The 15,256-nt window shown below is 31.9% G+C and overlaps 1 protein-coding gene across 1 annotated transcript in view; it reads right to left on the reverse strand.

The window, feature by feature from the left end:
- Positions 1–883: 883 nt before the first annotated feature.
- Positions 884–15,256, reverse strand: part of LOC105154174 (uncharacterized) — a 39,018-nt gene continuing 24,645 nt past the window's right edge. Inside the window, exons 3-6 of the mRNA XM_011069520.2 lie at positions 14,262–14,397; positions 13,773–13,906; positions 12,384–12,648; positions 884–9,411 (exon numbers count right to left, since the gene is read on the reverse strand). Of these exons, the coding sequence (XP_011067822.1) occupies positions 9,338–9,411; positions 12,384–12,648; positions 13,773–13,906; positions 14,262–14,397 (609 nt within the window). The 3' untranslated portion in view covers positions 884–9,337. The remainder of the gene's footprint in view (positions 9,412–12,383; positions 12,649–13,772; positions 13,907–14,261; positions 14,398–15,256) is intronic.

Here is a 15,256-nt window from a genome sequence, read left to right on the forward strand (position 1 = left end):
CGCACTTTCTAGGTATATTTTTAAGTAAAAAGTCTGATTTATAAGAAGTATCAAGTCAATACTATCCTTATAACTTTTTATTTAAAAATATACATACAAAGTATAATTAATGACGTAAGGATGCATTATACTCGGTGAAAATAAGATATTGTATTGTTAGCCTGTTTTGAAAAGTGACTCCTTGTAAAAGTGAAACAGTTTGTTATAAGGAGTCATGCCTGTGGAGATTTTTTTATCAGGACGACAAGATCTACAACATATCACATTTTCACCCAATTCCACCTTCAATTTCCAAAAGGTTTGTGTGGAGTCCTTTCTAAGTAAAGTCAACATTTTTATTATTAAATAATATTTTAAAAAGGAGGAATTCTATATTCAAAGCGGATCTTAGTAATTTAAATAATTCTTCATGAATTTATAATATTCTGATTCTGTATACCGCATATTAGATCGAATATAGGATTCCTTTATTTAATTAAATTTATTTCCCTTGAATAAATTCCAATCTCAATCTCTAGTCTGATCGCGGCTTAATCCGATTTTAGGCTTTGTGTTTAGATTTGTTTCCAGAAAAATATTCTTTATCAAGAAAAAGGGTGAATCCTTTATTTTTCTCAAGATTAGATATTGCTACTTTAATCATATTTGACAACCAAATAATACATAATAAAATATAGAATAGGAATGTTCTCTTTCTTTCTTTCTCCTTCTCTTTTTCTATGGTCCAATACAGGAAATACATTTAATTAGAAGAAATAAAATATTTTTATGATAATTATAATAAAAAAATGTTTTTGTAACCATTATGATAAGAGAAATCAATATTTTTATAATAATTAAGGCGGGAATTTGTAGTACATAAAGAACCAACAATACTCGACGATGTTATAATAGTGAATAATTTTAATAACGATGAAAATTATGTACATATTTACAGGCTTGTAAACACTTATTCGTAATATGACACGTATGTAAGGGCCTTACTACTATTTCGTATGAAACGCTTTTCTACTCGATTAACGGATATAAACTCAATGTTTCGCGCGGATCACGCAGCTGTCACTTTCGCGCCTCAATGAGCCTCAACGCACTCGAAAATGCGTTGAAAAATACTTTCGCGTCTATACGAAAAATATATCGAAAGAATATACTTCGAGCGTATCGAATGCTGTGTATTTGATTCAGAAATAATAATGTAAATGCGCCGCATGACTCGTATTTTTATCCTGGAAAGAATAAGAAATGTCCTAATTTTTTATCTAGTATTATCTTTTACAAATTGGCATAAAAAGAGAAATATATATCAAGAGATACAATTAAAAAGTATATATATATATATCTCAAGATACAATTTTAAATCGCAAATTGAAAATAGATCGTCCTCTTGTTTTTTATACCACTTTCGAAAGAAATAGTATGTATAAAAATTTATAGGTAATATAAAGGAGGATGTTAAAAAGAGGCCGATTTTTGCCCATAAAAAGGTGTAAGTAAAAAGTATAGTGTTTTTTAATGTTAATAAAAAGTTTGTGATCATTTTGGAGGAAACACTTTGAAAATTGAACATGACATTTAAACAAATTTCAATATTCTTGCTTACTTTTCAAGGTGTTCCCCAAATGCCACGAAATGAACTTTTTAATAATTTTATTTTATTAATTATTTAATTATATTTAGAAGGTAAAAATCTACAAAAAAATACTATTTTTTACTTATAATACATTCTTTCGGACAAAAGTTGAACTTTTTTTAATATACTCTAAAAAGGGCAAATTTTTGCCTAAAAAGATGTAAGTAAGAGAAATAATGTAAATTTTTACCTTCAATTTTCAAGGTGTTTTCTATCGATTTCGAACTTTTCATTAACATTATCGTATTCAGGAGGTCAAAATCTATAAAACGCTATTCCTTTTACTTACCACTTTTGTGGCAAAAATCGGTCTCTTTTCTTAACATTTTCTTTTGTTAAAGAGTGCTTTCAAAAAAAGAAAAGAGCAATGTGCTTTTTTCTCCTTTATATATTTTCGCATAGAAGACTTATAAAACTTATATATAATAACGAATTATCAATCAACTCATCTTCTGTTATTCAACCGTAGAATAAGCTTCTTACTTGGATATATATTTGAGAAAAAATACGCAAGAAAATCTATCATTTTTAAACATGAAAAACCAGTCTTTTTTACTGCATTCAATGCATCTTGCTTTATTGTGAGGTTTCGCTGTTATTTCTTTTCAGGATATAAGCCTCGCAGAGTCAAATGTTGCGGCGCCAAAAAATCGCATAGGTCTTTATTCTTTTCAGATATGTGTCAATTTTTTCTCGCTTTCTTTTCTCGCGTGAGCAAAAGCGATGGATCTTTTCTATTTTACAAGGGAAGTACACCATTTGTCGCGTTGAAAACGGAATTCCGTCAAATATTTGTGTCGCGCATTTTCCGCCGTGGGAAAACGCTCCGAGCAAGAGGCGCGTTTTCACGTTCAAGTGGGCGAGGAGGAGAAGGAGGAGGAGAAGGAGGAGGAGGAGGAGGAGAAGTAGGAAGGGAATGAGGATGAGAATGGAACATTGTATGGAGCAACGCTCATATCGAGAGCATTTTTTTCTGTCATATAACTTTTTTTGTATCAAGTACTCTCGTGGATACGTTCTATAGGCTTTGCTATATCGTGTAATACGAGTTTCAATCACAATACAACATTTTTTTGTTATATTTTTTGTTCGTGTAAGGTAATAACATGTAACGCACCGTCCGTAATGTACTCGCAATAACTACAAGTTTTTAGTCAAAATACGTTGCAGGATCGAAATGTATCCTACCGGTGTAATTGCGTATCGATCGGCGCCGACAGTTGATAACACGCAGATTGCCGATGGTGATTTTCCGGCCTTTGTGCTACTTTCATATACTTTCATGTTTCGATAGTTGTGTGTATATGTGTATAATATGTATACATATGTGTGTACAATATATGTATATAATATACATGTAACACACAATGCACATATCGTTCTCTTACTTCTAAAAATAGCACGGCTTACAAAACCTGATTTTCAAGTTATTACCACGAATTAAATAAATTTCTACCAATCAAAAGTTTAATATTCCTATCAAAATTCAAATATTTTTATCAATCAAAAGCTTTTTATAAAGTTATTAACTTAACTTTATGAAAAGTCGTCAAAATTGTTACTTAAGAGTGGTTTTAAAAAAAAATCAAAATTATTACAGCCTAAAAAGATGCTCAATAGTTTTTTTTTAAGGATTATGAAAATAATGTTTGATCATGTTAATAGAATATATTCCTTTTGCCAATATTATTTGATTAATTAATAATTTTCATTAAATTGAAAATGATTTTTTCCTAGAAAATATAATTTTTTTAGTAAGAGAACGCGATATATGTACATAATTATAATATATGTGTATGTATTATAATAGTGTACTCTTTGTTGCGATCAGATTTTCGTTTGCGATTACGCACAAAAGCTTACGATAAAATCGAATCAATAGCGATGGATAAAGTGACCTTAATAGTGTTCACTAGGTAGCCGTAACTAAACGGAAGAAATTTTATTTCAAGTTATATTATTCAATAAAGTTGATGAGTAGTATATTATCGACTATACCAGTGAAACCAGTGAACCATCAGCATTCAGATAAAATTTCAACATAATACTTTGCTTTTTAAAGAAACCTGCAACTCCATAAAAGTTTACATAAAAAGAGATAAATAAATAAAGTTCCATGAACGTTTAACGAACTTCATTTTTATAAAGTTTTGTGTACCGTGACGAACAAATAATGCAATGTTTTGCTCAAAGCAGTTCGATGCTTTTTTAAAATTCGATTCACGACAACAATTTAATTCTACCTGGTTTTATATGAATACAAATTTACTGGAATGTTACTCGTATTCGTTCGCGTTATTGATCAACACCTGGTGTAATTCCCTTGCTTCGATGTCTAACTGAGAAAAAATACCGATTCAAGCGGCGCTTGTTGATCGTCATTCGTTCAATACCGGCTTGGATTATTGTTAATTACGAGAACACGTCGGGGATGAGGCTGAGTGTTTCTCTCCTTAGGCTCGGCCAACGTGTGCTGTTGGGAATATTTCAATATCGATCGAAAATACGATAGTAATTTCGTACGCATGACATATATCCGATATGAGATTAACTATGCCTTACAATTAGTCAGAAGAGGGACGACAGCGACCCGATTAAGCATTTCGCGTGATTATTGAGCGGGATTCAACTCAATCGCGTTGCGATGTCTATGACCTACGCGCGGGGTCAGAGGGCCCCGATTTATACGTATAACGAAAGGCTCACTTATAAAAGATATTTCGGAGCAAGTCGCGAGTCAGTTGTGTGCGATGCCACATAGTGAAACCTAACGAATCTGATGTTTGATAGAAATTTCTATGTTACAAAAAGTTTTTTTTTTAACATATCTTTTTTTTTGTATGTGTAGGACATTGTTGTGCCATATTATATTGCTCAGGCTCATTTCTATCAATGTAGATTTATTTTAACCTCGATTAATTTTTTTATAATTTTTAAAACTACATAGAAGAAGAAAAAAGAAAATTAAATTGAAATTAAAATTAGAATAACTCTGATCAAATTCTGATTAATTTAATGAGCATTATTTTATTAAGTAATACGAATAAAACTACTAAATCAATTAATTATATATATATATCGAAAAAAGATTAAGAATAATAAACTGTATATTAGAGATTTTGTCTAAAGTGATTTTGTCGATTGAGTTAATTGCTGATTAAGTTAATCGGATTTAATTGATCAAAGTTACCTTTAAGAGAATTCTAAAATCGTTTTATCTATTATTTTTCAAATAAATATTTTTTAAACTTTTTATACGCCAGATTTAAAAATTCTTTTCAATTAAAGTATAAATGATAATGTAGTCTAAACCGATCGATGTCAAAAATGAGAAAAAGTTGAAAAATTACAGTTTTGTTATCGGCTTCTATAATAACATCGACTCGTAATAATATTTGTTTTATATACAAGTTTATACTTCGTATGTATAAAACAATATTGATTTGGACTAGGGATTACATAAATAAACAATGTTGAGTTTTTAGAATTAAGCTCAGATATTTAATATGAAAAATTAGTTAATCAGAATATTTGTGCATGTGTGCGTGATATTGATGTAGTGGTGTGTAATGATGTGTCAGTGACGCGTAAATTATATGGCTCATATTCTCAATCCTCTTTTATCGATAAAGGCACTTTTAAGCATATAAGTTATGTTACAGATACTATGTATATTCTTAAAAGTTTTATCGATAAAAAAGGATTCAGAATATAAGCCTATATGGCTCTGAATCTAAGTTCTATTAAATTGATAAATACTACATCAATATTGTATGTATCTATATTCACAAATTTTCAGGCATACTATTCTTTTGTAAAGCTCTTAACTTATTTCTACAAGCATAGTATTGTTCTTTCATTTAATTTCTATTGCAAATTACATTATTTTATACGTATAAAGTATAAAGCTTTTGTATAAAGCAAATGTCGTTATGAGTCGACACTAGAAACCGATAATAAAAAATGCAATTTTTTCATTTTCCACATGAAATCATTCAGTCCACATTACATTATTGTCTGTACTTTAATTGTGAAAAAGGATTTATAATTTTATGGTAAACAATAAAAAGATTATTGTATCTGAAAATAATATAATAGCATTTGATTGGTACTAAACAATGCACGCCTATCCAGAAATGTTTGAAAAAATCGATTTTTCAGAAATCATATTTTTTAGAAGTATATGATGTGTTATATGGGCCTGGAATATGTAACTCTGTAAGTTGAAAAATATTTAAATTGCATTTGAAACTTCAAACGAGTTTTCCTCAAAACTATTTTTTCAAAGTTGGTGAGCAAGATATCTCAAGAATCGCTGCACCAGTTTATTTCTAACTTTGTGTTTCTTTAAATATTAAAATCTAATCTTTAAAAATCGAAAGATTTTTTTTAATATGTACTTTTTATTTTATGGACTAAAAGATATCTATTTTTTAAATAAAAATCGGTTATATATATATATATATATATATATATATATATATATATATATAACTTTGAACAACTTCCATTTTGTTGAACAATTTAATTTATCGAAATATTGATCGATTAAAGCATAGATAAACTCATATATTAACTAAATCTTTTTGAATTTTTTATTTTTAATGGTCGATTAGCATTGCTTATCACAAAATGCTTTTCGAAAAGCGGCTTTTCAAATATTTGTTATGACTTTATTATAAATTAATATTTTTGCATAAAAAAAAATATAAAAATCTTGTCAAGAAAAGTTCTTTTAAATACAAAAACTTTTATACAAAACTGTATATACATTTAAAAAACAAATAATTTACAAAAAATTTTTTTTTTTCGACTTCGTGACTAGGCGTAACCCTTTAAGGGGATTCTAAAGTAAAGCCTAAACACCAACGAGAGCGTTATTGTCTGATAAATTGCGACACATTGATATCTTTATACACTACTACATCAATATCGCACGTACACATATACATAAATTTTTATGGAATAACGTGGAATAACAATAACGTTTTAGAATTAGCCGTTTAATTGTAAGTTTAATTCTAAGATTTCCACGTTGTCTGTGATACAATTTCGTAAGTACAGATTATAAAACTTTTATATCACGCAAATGTTACAATACTAATAGCTCTAACGCCATATTGGACTAAGAAATGATAAAGAAAATCTCAATTCAAGTAATATTTTTCGTTTTCAGTATAAACTCACAGACACGTGAAAGAAGAAAAAAAAGTAATTATTATATAAAAATTATTGCGTTGGTAAAACAAACGACTTTAGGATTCTCTTAAGGAAATGTCTGACTAAATGCAATAATTTAATATCGTAATTTCTTTTTACTTTTTTTGAAAATCCTTTTCCAGAATTAAAATATATGCATTAATACATGTCCATGAGGTGGAGTTTGTGCTGAAAAAGGAAAAAAAAATTTTTGTGACGTCTAGAGCTATTCTTATCATGGCAACATTTGCTTGATATAAAAACTTTGCAATCTATCAGACTAGTAGTTTACATGAACAAACAACATCGAGCTTAGAATTAGTCCGAATCCTTATGTAGACACCAGTTTTTTGACACCGAGCTGATTGTTAAAAAGCGGATTATGAAAGTAAAATTTACTCTCACCCATTTTTCCGTGCTTAAATTTAGACATTCAATTCGACGAAAATGTGTTACAAAAAGACTATGTATAAAAGAAAAATTTTTTGAAAATTCGTAAAATTTAGTTATTGAAACTTGGCACAAACGTTCCTTAGAGGGTCTAGATACCCATGATAACATTAAAATTTATGCGATAAAACAGATGACTCTTTAGGATCCCCTTAATCTATTATAATAATCTACTTTGATATAATAATTTACTTTGATATGGACATCTGCAGTCAGTTATGATGTTGCTTTTTCTTAGCAGCATTCGATATTCAGCTATTTTTACCGACCGAAACTTACTAGAAATTAAAGAAATACATTCACAAAGGATATGTACATTCGCATATGTAATCATGTATTGCGGAATATAGTTTCTGATAAGTTGAATTCTTATTCTCTGTTCTTTGTTCCTATGATTGTGCGCAATCCCTGATACACGAGTTGCGTTCCGTTATTCACTGCGAGTACTGAAAATCTATACATACACATCTATACACCTTTAGTATGTAACGTGAACTATAGATTTTCAGTACTCGCAGTGAATAATGAAACGCAACCATGGTTAATAAAATAGTCGAAAGAAACGGTAAAAATGGAAACGAGAAAAATTTTGTTGCTACCGCATATTGCAAAGTAAATTAATTTTTGTGAGGTTAGATATCTAAAATTATCGAAATCAAATTAGACATTAATTATTAATTTTACGAAATAATTTCTCATATGAATAAATCTTCAGTTTTTTTTTTTTTTTGAAGTTGTATACAGATGATTTGTCGATCGTTTGTGAGCATAAAAAAATCACTCGCGACTGCTCTTGTGGTTACTATAATTATTAATTCTGTTTTGTATAGACAAATCGCTGAGATGCAGGGTGGATGTAGGAAATAGACAATAGCGATTCCAATGAAAGCGTATTCGCGGGGTCCAAGCTGGGCCCAAGAAGACTATTTGGTTTTGGGAAGATCGTCATCCGGCTGTCGCGCGTGGACGCGATCGTTGGATGAATAAAAATGATATGTTGTGAAAATAGAAAAACTTTGTAAAAATCGTAGTAAGAATAACATCAAATCGTATCTCGAAAGCGATATACAAAAGACGTCGTCTTCTGCGACGTTTCCCGCTAAAAAGATTTTGGACGATCTAAATGAACGCGCGGGGAGTCGATCAGCCGATCGTTCGTCTTGCGCGCGCATGAGAATACATTTATAGAGCCTAGAGCGCACGTTTGTAGGGTAACTATCCCTATTGTGTCATTATAAATGTGTCTTTGTATTTAAATAAGCCATAAAGAAAAGCACGAATGAATAAAAAAAAAGTATTTTTTTTTATTAAGTTAAATTATTAATGTACACGATACCAAAGTTAATATTTTATTTTTTAACTATTAAAATATAGTAAATATTTTTTTGAGAGATATAAAGAATTTTTGTGAGTTCAGTGATACAGCAATATTTTAAGTTTGTCCCTATTAGTGTGCTTTGTATTAGAGTTGAGAACGTTTAATTGTGAGTGTACATTGAAAGTATAATTAAAATAATAATTTACGCAATATTAACTTAAACAATTAGATAATTAGATTATATCTATTATTTGTTTTAGTAATTATATAAAATGAGTCAAATGCGGATAAGCAATTTGAGTAACAACGTTAATAGGACACTAATAGGAAAAAAAACATTTTTTTTTGTTTTTATAAAAGAGGAAGTTTTAGATTAAAAACAAATTATAAGAAAAATTAAAAGAAATATTAAAAAACTGATACCTATTGATTTCAAGCAGATAAGATTAAAACTATAATATCTAATAATTAATTTAGTAATGAAACAAGTTGGCTTAAAGACACATTAAGAGGGATAATTACTCTAATTGTAAATTTTATCGTACGCCACGACGACGTGTAAATGGACGTGTACACTTATTATATGCATATTGGTATCGCTTTATTTTATGCGAATTAGGAATTAGTAGTAGATAGGGTGAAACCGATCTCTCCTAACGTTTACATGATTAGGAAGCAACGTGGAAAAAGAAAAGAAAGGGGACAAGAAAAAAAAAAGGAAAAAGAAACGTTCGTCATTATTATCGCGCGACTGCGATCGATGTGATCAGAGTGACGATGAGGATCGTCCATTGGACTGCAACACTTGTGGATCCTGGAACATTAAAGACGAACTTTCGTTAGCTTCCCTCTCTATTATTTTTTTTTTCTGAAAAGTCGCTAATTGCCTTTGTTCACGAGAATAAAAATATCTCGGTTCGGCTATAGAGCTTTGACATCGAAATTCTCTTTTGACATTGAAAAATTGGATCACTGATAAAATTTTTTAAAAATATTAAAAATTGAAAAATATATTTATACAAAATGTTCAAAAATAAAGATTCGTAGATGAAGAGGAAGGAGGATAAGGATAGGGATTTAAGCATGGGATAAATAGATACGAAAAAAGTAATTATTAGGATAGATACAGAAGGACACGAGAATAAGGAAAAAAATAATGCTAGCTTACATGAAAACTATGTAATATTTGAGTACTTAAATGTGATATTAATGTAAATTAGTGTAAGTATGATTAAAAAAACTGTGATACTTAGAATACAAAAGATGAAAAAAGACTATAGGTTTAGATAATAGTAATAAGATTTGATTATTGGCTATTAATTGCCATAAATAATATCACAAGATATTAATTACGTAGAGATTAAGAGAAGAAATTGTAAATTAAACCTCTTCTTGACATATAAACTGAAGTAGTAAATATTCTATTCTATTCTAATACAGTTGTTGACGATGCACTCGCATAAGACAGAGTCTCTACCTGCAGAGGATTGTAGCGAATTTGCGATGTGCATCCTTTAAATGGCTAATTTAACGGACGCCGAATTATATCCCACGTATTCATTTCGTGAAGCCCGAGCCTCGTTCTTGCCGTAATTTAATTCGGGATTTGAATACAGTGTGGCTGTAATTAATCAGTTTTTATTGCGAGACCCCGGCGATAGCTCTATGGCGGATTAAAGCATCGAGTAATTAGTTCCCGTTGTGATTAATGCCGCATATACGGCCACAAGGATTCGTTTCAATACTTAGGGCTTTAATCCGATACTTCTCATTACTTGCGACCAGGCTTTTCGATATTCAAAAATAAATTTCCCTCGTGTAATATTATAGAAATGTCGTCGTGTTTTAAAATGCCGTTTACTAGGAAACAAATAACTCCCAACCAGTTAAGTTAAATTTTAAAACACAATTGATATTTTGATTGTAGTAAATGAAGAACTTCGCTTATTTTATTAGATACGAGCCATCCGGGTATAGAGATAACAAGTTATGTGTCAAACATAAAGAGTAGATTAAAACTATATAAATATCAACAGCTAAAATAACCGCAGAGCAGTGTTAGATCAATGTAATGTGTGAGGTACATTAATTTTATGTCAGGAATTAAAAATAATTCGGTACTTGTAACATTACAGTTACTTTTTTTTGACAATGGACTGGTAACGGAATTATCTTTCTTTGATAACGAATTTTATGGTTACTTTTTATGTTTACATCTATTTATAACATAATTTTTTATATTTTGATTGTAATTTTTTATATTTCAATTTTCAATCTTTGGGAATCATAATTTATTCTTAGTTCAATAAATATCGTAACCGTAAACCAATATCACAGAGCTGTATTACATAAGAACAACCTTATTAGGAATACTTTAAATTTGACAGAGGTGATGTCACTTATTACAAAATTTATTATGAAAAATATTAGCTCAATCAAATTATTGTTTCAAGACTGAAAATCTAATCGGTGCATGATTTGTAGAATTAGGTATGCATAGGTATATAAATTCACTCTAAAATATTATTACAATGTACAACAAGCTCCAGCTCGGACCGAAAAAGCATTTTCCTCCTTAGATATATTTTCACGTATTGATCTACAGTGTCTTATTATTATTTATTATCTTTATTAATATTTAAATAAAAAATATTGCAAAATTTTTTAGATTAATCTTATTTCAGCATGAACAAATAATAGAAAAGTAACGAATCGTTACTTTTTAAGTAACAATAAATGTAATGTATTAAGTAACAAGTTACTTTTGAGAATCTGTAAAGTCTAGTTAAAAAAAAATAACTTTCCAATTCCTGCAATTGGATTGGTGATCTTATTATTATATATAGTTAAAATACTTGTAGACTTTTCTTTTTATCCATCTTTTTCTCCAAGATTATTACAATGTTCAGGATAGTTTTTAAGTGTCATCACAATTAATGATATGTACAATGAATGCATATGTAAAAATGATGCCCGTACCGTAGGTTACAATAAATTCGCCATCGACGAGCATTCGTTGAAAATATATAGATATATTTGGGTAAATGATTTAGGTTGTAAAATATTACCGGCGAAAATTAAAAAAGTCTTTTAATACAGTAGATTAATTAAACACGTTACACCTGTATGCGCAATTACGAAATTATGACAATCGGAGTAAACTCGGAAAAAATCTATTGGTCGAGTGTAAAAAAAAGGGATAAAAAAATACGCCATAATATTTTGGCATGAGCGCGTAACAATTGCTCCTCAGTATATCCGACATCGGAATAATCTTATGAGTTTCAAGTATTGGAGATTTATAACCCTCCTCCCTGCGAGAAGTTTGACCTAAGTGAATTTTTTATCGTCCGCACCCTGTTTGTAATCGATAATTCATCATCAGAGATTTGAAGGGGTTTAAAAAATCGCGAGGGTGCGAAAGCACCTCTAGAGAGAGAGGGGGAGGGAGAGAAGGGCGCGTTACGAGAGAAATTGTAAGTGACACGGAAAGTAACAGCGGGAGAGGGAAATAACTTTTTAATTGAACGTATAACGTTTTATCCTCCGTAACGAAACTACAGGACTAGCTACGATTCCGCTAATTACGGTTATACCAATAATCAACGTCGGTGCAACTGGACCTTAATTATTTTAACTTGCACTACCAACTTTTAGACAAGGTAAAAGTTGAATTCAGCATTCGCGGGAGGGTTAATCGATAAAATGGGGGAAACGTTGCACAATTGTGGTATAGGTATAGATATAGGTAGGAAAGTAACGGATGATATCCGGGGAGAAGCTTACCGTTCGTCAGATCCTCGCGAGTGTGGCTCTGTGCCCGGGTCTCGCGACTCTCCATTATAGGCGTTTTCAGAATGCTCTCGTCGCCCTCCACGCTCTCTTCGTTGCTCTGTAGATAGACCGTGGCTATTGTGGCCAAGCACTTTAGCTTCATGTCGCCTCGCCTGAAGTGCTTGTTCGCGACGCGGAATTTCAGACCGAGTCTCGCGGTCTCCAGGCCATTCCCTTCGTTGACAACATTGGGCCCTATCAGGTAGTCGGTGTTAACCTGAAAGCGTGTTGTGTTTTTACGATCCGTATGAAGACTATTTTTAAGAGCGTCGTGACATTTCGCACTCAGAAACAAATCTGTGATGGCAATTTTACAAGTGACAACTAACTATACAAGTTTTATTTAGAATTAATGTTCAATGTGTACATTATAAACAAGTGAAACTTGTACAGAGTTATATTTATATAATTCCATCTATTATTCTTTTTCTCTCAGTGCGCGTGATCGATTGTTGCGATGAACGTCCCGTGCGGGGCAGAGGATTGGGATTGAGCAATTAGATAGATTTTTATTTAGAACGTAGACTCGCGATCCGGGTTACGCAGCATCGACGGCACCAATTAGGCGGGAGATGGAAAACAGATACGCGATTCTGTAGAATGCAATTTGAAAACAATTAAGAACGAGAGATTGCGCTCTTTTGATCCCGGATGCAAATTTTTTTCGTGAAACCAATTACGCGAAATTGCATGAAGCACCGAAGCAAGATTCTAATTATTGCACGATAATGATAATAACATTCATCAGCAACGCGTGCGCGCGCGCTGTACGTGCAGGCAAAGTTATTTTAAAGTTAATCTTTAATTCGGTTAAGCTATGCGTCCGCAGGGCGGAAAATTTCACTGGAATATAACGTGGTAACGAATTTTCTAAAAAAAAAAGACCCGGAGAGTTCCGTAAATATTAACGACACATAAACGGGATCGAATAAATGGAAAATACATAAATGTCATGGATTTGAAATCGATATTCAATGTTGACACGAGAGACAGTCGACGTTTCACCTTTAATTGGGAACGCTGACTGGTATTTTATCAAAATAAATTTTAAATTAGAACATTATCGGAGAATATTTTTCGAGATTAACGCAAATGGACACGCGCGCGACGCGCATACGCGTCTTTGTGATGAAAACAGAGCGGAACAAAGCTTTGATTTATTTAACAAATTGCATATACGGCAACTTCGTTGCGCTTCATTTTTCTCTCTTTTCCTCTCCTCTCCCTTTTCATCTCTCTTTCTTTTTAAGTACACATTTCATCGCGTCGGTTGAAAAAGTTTAGCGGAGCGTGAAACAAAGGTTATAATTATTTCGCCGACGTTTTAAGTGTCTCACTTACCGGCTCGTCGTTGATGAACCAAGACAATAGCGCAGGTGGTTTAGAAGGTGCCGACGTGCAGTTCATGTGAACGACATCGCCGACTTGATACTTGGAACGACCACCGGTTATCTGCGGTCCTTCGTTAGGTAGAACTGAAACGTTGCCATGACCCTTTCTAGTACTATTGTCGCTACCCTCGGATTAGATTCTCCTTATCTCGCCACGCGCATTTACTGTACGTATTCATTTATCTAGTTTTGTCTCTCGCAAATTACGTTAAAATAATCACCGTCGCTCTAATGCAGTTTACTTTAAGAATAAAAACTTCCTCGGTCTATTTTAGATTATTCAAAGATTTCAAAGATTTTCTTCTGTTTGTCGATAACATCGATATTTGAATACAATCGCGGGACTTAAAAAGAACTGCTTCCAAGTCTCTACAGAATTTTCAGTACAATCCCAGCTTAATCGCACACGTTCGCTCTTACTTTCCATGACAATACTTACCAACTACAGTCATGTCCCCGTGATCAGAGACCGTCTCAAAGGCGGGGGCCTCGCCCGACACCTCGCATCGATACCTCCCCGAGCTCGTCAGATTCACGTTGTTCAAGACAACCGAACTCTCGGTGGACTCGTCCCTCTGAATGCAAATTCGCGATTACAAGCTGCTGCGCCCGATCGAGTGTGACGCGATGCACCACGCAATGAACTAATCAGATTCTATCAGATTCGAACAAAAAGCTTCTCGCCGTGCGAGATATACAAAGTGCATTGTGCCTCTAGCTTAAACGCAAACGAAAAAAGAGAAGTTAAAAAATAATCTGTAATAAATGAAAAAATTGACCGAGAAATGACATCAAGACAATAATAAATGAACGAGGCTATATTCAACCAAAGCGGATCTTGGTACTTGCAATAATATTTTTGCGTGAATCTTACAATTTCTAGTTTGAATAACAGTTGTGCGCTCGATATTTTTCACAATGAATTGTTTACTTCATTTTAAAGAAACGCTTTCCTATCAAGGTGTTGTCAATATAACGCCTTTGCGAGTCAATATTATCATCAAAATCACAATAAAAGACTTAAAATCACTTATAAAAGACGTTAAAACAAAGTTAGTCCTAAGAATAGTTCTAAGATCAATGACATTATATTTATAATGAGAAATACATGATACGTTGTGTAAGTTAAGGTAGCTTATTTTTCTGTGGAATAAGTAATACGTTTAAAATACGTCTTTCCGAAGAATTATAACATAAAATAACCCGGACTTTATATGTTCTGGTAGTACCCACTGTGCTCTACTTGCTGTTTGTGTGTAATTACACAGTGACCTCAACAGCAAAAGTAAGTCGTGCAAGGCTGTCCGTCTGACTCAATTGCATCAGTTTATTGCTCAGTTTGTTTATTCTGTTATTGCCAGTAAAGCAAAATGTAAAACGTCGTGGTCGTAATATAATATCTCGTAAATAACTAATTTTATAACTATCAAGAAA

The sequence above is a fragment of the Acromyrmex echinatior genome, chromosome 7 (genome assembly GCF_024713525.1).
Source record: "Acromyrmex echinatior isolate Ae372 chromosome 7, ASM2471352v2, whole genome shotgun sequence".
In the NCBI taxonomy this organism is placed as follows: Eukaryota; Metazoa; Arthropoda; class Insecta; order Hymenoptera; family Formicidae; genus Acromyrmex; species Acromyrmex echinatior.